The sequence below is a fragment of the Mugil cephalus genome, chromosome 13 (genome assembly GCF_022458985.1).
Source record: "Mugil cephalus isolate CIBA_MC_2020 chromosome 13, CIBA_Mcephalus_1.1, whole genome shotgun sequence".
NCBI lineage: Eukaryota > Metazoa > Chordata > Actinopteri > Mugiliformes > Mugilidae > Mugil > Mugil cephalus.
In genome coordinates, this window is record NC_061782.1 from 21,885,405 (window position 1) to 21,891,404 (window position 6,000).

The 6,000-nt window shown below is 40.0% G+C and overlaps 1 protein-coding gene across 2 annotated transcripts in view; it reads right to left on the bottom strand.

Moving 5' to 3' along the window:
• LOC125018359 (contactin-associated protein-like 4) overlaps positions 1–1,626 on the bottom strand; it is a 64,271-nt gene extending 62,645 nt beyond the window's left edge. For both annotated transcript variants that reach the window (XM_047602173.1, XM_047602172.1), the window contains exon 1: positions 1,385–1,626. In XM_047602173.1, the coding sequence (XP_047458129.1) occupies positions 1,385–1,472 (88 nt within the window). In that variant the 5' untranslated portion in view covers positions 1,473–1,626. The remainder of the gene's footprint in view (positions 1–1,384) is intronic.
• Between the last annotated feature and the right edge of the window lie 4,374 nt (positions 1,627–6,000).

A 6,000-nucleotide genomic window follows, 5' to 3' on the forward strand; every position in this document is an offset into this window, starting at 1 on the left:
TTTGATACTGGTCCAGTTCTAAATGCAGAGCTATTATTCGAGTCTAAGGTTGAATCTATTTGATGCTGGACTTTTTCTTTCTTTCCCTCTCTTGAAGAGTCTTTTTGAGGAAAACTGGACCTGTCAGCTGTCAGAGAACTCAAGCATTATGTCACTGAATGGTCTGTGCAGCCATCCACCTGCTGCTTCACCCCAAAAAGTACAGAGCGGAGGGCAGGGTCACACTGACCAGCTGCGGACACAGAAGCATCTGCCCTTTTGCCGTAGTTTTACCTCCTTTGTTCGCTCTGACAAATAGCTCGAGTTAGACCTTGCCTGTGGCACTGGCTCAGCACTAACACAAAGTCAAATAAAATGCGGGGAAAGGTCTGGGCTTTGGAGATTATTAAGTGGATGATGTACTGTATGTTTGCTCTCTAAGAGGGCATAAATGGGTTGCAACCACAACTTATTGATTTGAGAGAGACAGATTCCTTTTCTTTTGGTTATAGTTTCTCACTTAGAACCATTTCCTCCGGGGCAAAGAAAGCCCTTTATCACCTTCGTGTTACTCTTTCAAATCCTATAATGTCAGCGCGTCTCTCCCCGGTGGCTGTTGACTGTCAAAGAGAATATACACCTGACGTGGTAATGACTAGCATTTACCTGTCCCACTCTGCGCCCACCAATCCCTCAGGGCATTTGGTTTTCTCAACTGTTTTACAGATATTATTTGCTTAAGCATAATGACTAAACTATTTAATACAGCATCAAGCTACAGAGGACATCCCTCTGCTGACATCTCCATCAGCACCGTGTGTGTTGGGGATCCCCTGGATGTAATGGCCAAAGCTTAACTTAAGCGTTGGCCGCAGAGTTTACAAATCATAAAGCTGCAGATTTGACTCATGCTGAGACACCAACGGCGGAGTGGCAAATTGATTTTTCCATCTCACAACAAAGTTAAGAAAATTCCAGCAAACTGATTTACTTTGAACTTTCCGTTTTACTACAGCGAACCCAGACACACTCAAAGCGTGTGTACTGGCCCGAGGAAGCTGTTGGACACTTATATCACCATGGTTAAAACCTCAGAGAAGATCTTATTTAATAAAAACTGATCCATAGACATACAGCCATAAGTATGCAGCTCCACGAGAGCCGGTGGGAACTGAGTGCCTTACTCAAATGGTTTATAAGCTGAGGCTGCGTGAAAGTGTTTCTTATGCATTTCCCCCACTTCTGCCAAATGTAAGCCAGGTGAATGAATACATTTTCACCATGCACGATGCCTGTAGGATACAATTAACTCCTACACTTTTCCAGGCAGCAGAAACTAAAGAAGCAACTAATTAGACATCTATAACTGAAATGCAACTCTACGTCAAATCACAGCATCACCTACCTGCTTTTGCTGGGCAGCTGTACAAGCTGAAAAGTGTCAGGGCAACCTGTGCAATAATTCCCCAGACTTTTTTACTCCAAAGATCCATGATGAAGTGGAGGGATGCTGTCCTCCCCACTCCACTCCTCTCTTATCCACACTCTCACACCCCCTGGTTCCCTGATGAATTTTGCACTACTGCATCCACAGCGCTCACCAACATCCGCCTGGCTCAGTGGAAATGGCACCAGAAGAAAGGCTGCTCTCTGTTCGCCTGCACTCAGCGGAGTGAGGGGAAAGAAGAGAGGGAGAGAGAGAGAGAGAGAGAGAGAGAGTGAGGGAGAAAGAGAGAGAGAGTGAGGAAGAGAGAGCTTCCACTACTGTCACTGCTCCGGTTCAAGGTACTTTACTTATTAAAAGGACTTGATGCCTTTATGGTCTGCCAAAACCCTTCAACAGAAAACCAACTGCAGGCTAGACTACTTTGCTCTGAAAATATTGGGAGAAAAAGTCGTATAAGGTCCCATTAGGCACCGGGCTGCTGATCACAGTCTGTTTGTCATCATGTAATGCAGCAGTTCAGGTCGGCCGGTCATGGAAGGGATCCCCAGCACAATGAATCAGTCACTGCAAATCACACTTAGAGAGGATGCAGGAATTAAAACGATTATTCAAAATCTAATTACTGGTTTATTCTGTATATACAGTATGCTATTAGTGTACCGTCTCTCAGAATGTACAGATTCACCACAAACACAAACTAAAACACCACAAAAGAGTTTCATCTCATCCTGGGGGAGAGGTGCAATGAAACTCATCTTTCTTTTTCCTTTATTTAAATCTTGATTTAAATTTCTTTTTTCATGACCTCATCCAAAAGACGAGTAAAATATTGTCACGGCTATTAAAGACAGCATGAAGCAGCTAATGAAATAAATATTGTCCAAAAAATATGCAGTTTGGATGTGTGTTTCCAAGAGCATCCAAATTGGATAAAAACAAGAAAATTCATTTAAAATTGACCTGAATCCATTAAAAGCGATGTCATTTTACAATTTTAAGTCATTATTCCAGGAGGAAAGTGTTGTAAAAGGCTTTTTTTTTTCTGGTGTAATGTCCTTGTAGGTCAGTGCGCAGGCAATACTGATTTTGGTTTAACAAAAGTTTTGCCCACTGCTGAGGAAGAAAATGAATAAAATTCAAATAGTGTACTCTATTTGACTTCAGTACGTGACAGAATGTTTGAGTTTCCAGACTTCGTGTTAAAAAAAAGAAAACAACCCTGATGATGTGATTACAAATTTTTGCGCACTTGAAAAGTCTGACATCGCTCACCGCCTGTCACCCATCCATCATCTGAAAGCGCCACACAATAAGAAGCTGAGCAAGTTATTCCTCCGTGCTGATTAAGTTTTGACACACTAACGCTCTGGTTTTCTCACGCATATCTCACTGCAGTCATCATCAGCATTTAATGTAACGCTTCACGGATCTCGTCACCGCCCTCGTTCCATCGGCCGTGATGGTTTAACATACAGCCACACAGGGAGGCTTTTCAGGAGCAGGGAGGCAGGCGGCATATAAATGAGCAAGAGTTGTGAGAAGAAAAGGAGCAGAGATGGAGACTTAAACCTCCTGCATCATACCGGCTCTGGAGGTTTTGTTTTAAAAATTCAAGCAAGTAAAAATGAGAAATCACATGGCAAACACACACCCTGTGGGTTTTGTCTGTGTGTCTGAGACAAAATGGAGCCTGGAAAGAGCCTTGGCACACAGTATGCTAATCACATCTTCATCTGTGGATTTTGTGCCTACATTTAGCTGGTTTATTAACATTTCAAAAAGGTTTATGCTCAGAAAATTTGATCTGAGTGATAAAAAAAAAAAAAAATGTGATTGCTGCTGTAGCTTCAGTTCCCAAGCTGACAATAAATATTAAAACTATATACAGTATATACACATACATATATGCATATACAAATAATTCTGCATCGTTTACTGACTCACTGTCTAAATAGTGATGTGGAAGTGAAACCATCCTGTGGACTCATATCACTGAAGAGTTGGTCTCCAGACAGGGCTGGATTGGCACAATCGATCACACTCACCTGCGTCCTTCTCTGAATATGTAAACACTGTGAAATTTCATAAAAACGTCAGAACCTTGTAATGATTACAAGGAAATTAAAAGGAAAAGATTTATTTTGGAGTTGCAAATTTGTATCTGTGTGACTTGGAGGGAAAGAGAGAGGAGGCATGATAAATGACTGATTGGATGATGCATGTTTACCATACAAAGTAGTGTTGTAAACTCACAAAGTCAAATTGATTTATATGTACTCCTGGATGAATTCTTAAAATGCATCTGTGCTTGACAGAGACAGAGAGACACAGAAAATGTCTTTGAGATTATTCTGATCGTTGCGTTGTTTAATGTGCATTTCAGGCAAGAGTTGATTTCCAAACTGAACACAGTCCAAGGTCCCGGTAGAGTACGACTCACACTTACAGCCCAATAAATAACGGCTCACGGTTAATGCTGTAATGTTAAAATATGAGCGTGTACGACACAGAGATTGCTTGTAAGGCGTTCTTAATTCACCAGGAAAAAGAGAACTATCAAATGAAAGTGTCTGTGAAGGTTCTCACTAGTTACTAGTTATAAAAGTTGTGCTGACGCCAGTCCAGGATCAATTACAAATAAAGCCAACTTTATGGGCTGATCAGACAGAATCAGGTCATTTTAGTCATCTTTCAACTCCTGTTGCACCATTATCTGCTGCTTCTTTGCAAATATTACACTGCTATGACGAAGGGTGACTTTAAATAAAGTTATGTTTATTGCATTCAAAATGAGACATCACCCCATGATGGATTCAGACTGACATTCCTAGTAGCAACTGTCGGTCCCCGACCAGAGTTTAAGTTGGACTGTTGTTTTAGTTAGCTACTTAATTACATTAACTCACTTGGAAGCTCACAAAACAAAACTTTAACATACCCCAAAAAACTGCAAAGGTCCATAGCCACCAGAGGGTTTTCCAGTGTCCCAGGAGCTCCTGCTGTTATCGGAGGGTTGCTAGCTGCAAACGATGCTAGCTTACCTGCAGCATGCGTGGCCGGAGTTTGTACGTTGACTGATTTCGCAGTTTCAGATGTGCTCATTTTAGTTAGTTAAACTGACTTTAACTGATGAAGTTATTTTGAAATTCGTGCTGAAAGTTAGTTTAAAAAGAAAGGTAACAAAAAGTTAACCAGAAGCCTTCACATGTGCATCCTCTCCCTACATGTTACAACCGGAAGTCCCTGTTCTCTGTGTTTTAAGTGGAAAATTCCACAAAGTGACTCAAAAGTGACATTTGAGCTTCCAGCATTATTATTTTTTTCACACAGCTTGTTTTTTTTCACCTTCAGTGAAACTTTATGTATTAAACGTTTCAAACCTTGGAAGATTTGAAATTAAATTGGCAGCGCTTTCATTTTTCCAATATGAGTTTGTAACTTACTATTCATAAACTAGCACAATACATCTGTCACTGCCTCTCTCTTTAAAGATCCCCTTTATTTTTTGAATGGTGTGGTGCATAAAATATTTTCTCTTTTTCAGCCATTGTAAGCCACACACAGTCCCAAGAAAACCTAAAATGCTTGAAGCTGTTTACACATTGACACGAGAGTGCGTTTTGCAGCAAGTGCCATTTTTAGTATTCTGCAAATGTTTGTTTCCGCACTTTAAATTAGTGTTTAATTAATGGCAGCAATCTGTCTGAAATTTCTAAACATAGGTTGCCCTGAAATGATGAAAGTAATCTTCAGGATTTTGTTCTGATGATGCGTTTCATTTCGATAATCTATGTGTCTTCCAAACAGTTTACTGAGATTTGGATGAAATAACTTGTGATTATAATTCATATCACAGAAAATAAATAAATTCTTACCATCTCTAAGGGTTGTGCAGTTTTTGTTTTCAGATTAAAGTTTATTTAAACTGAAGCACAGTGTTGGGTTTCCTCTTCTGCTTTTACTGAATACAACTTTGTAATGTGACAGAGTAAAACACACAGAAACTTTTATATCCAGGTTTAAACATTTAATTCAGAATCATTTCTATAAAACGTCAACACGACATTGTGTCAGTTCATTTTGTAACATAATCAACTGGACTTGTTTCACCACTCGAAAATGTAAAACTATAATTTAAACTGTAGGGTAATGTAACACAGTGTGTGTATCTGTGTGGTGTTTACACATAGACTGTATAAAACTAATAACTATAAAACTATTTAACATTTAATACAGCTTCTCTGTGATCTGAGGAGAGTCACCCAAGATTCCGGACCACCGCGCCGGCATACCTCAACTCCATGCTGGGTCTATATATGAGGAAACTTGAGGAGTACATTCATTTTGATACAATTCACTTTCCCTGGTTTCCCTGAAGGGGTCTCCATTTCTAATTTGACTTTCGCAAACAGCAATGCTTTCCCTTGTCATATTAATGCCGTTTTTCGAAATCTTGAACGGCGGAACATATTTGAACAGCCAGATATGACTTGCGTTTCAAAAGCAATCACAGACAACAGAAATGTGAATTACTGGCTACACTTGCCTTTAGTCAGTCCTTTCTTTCAGACCAA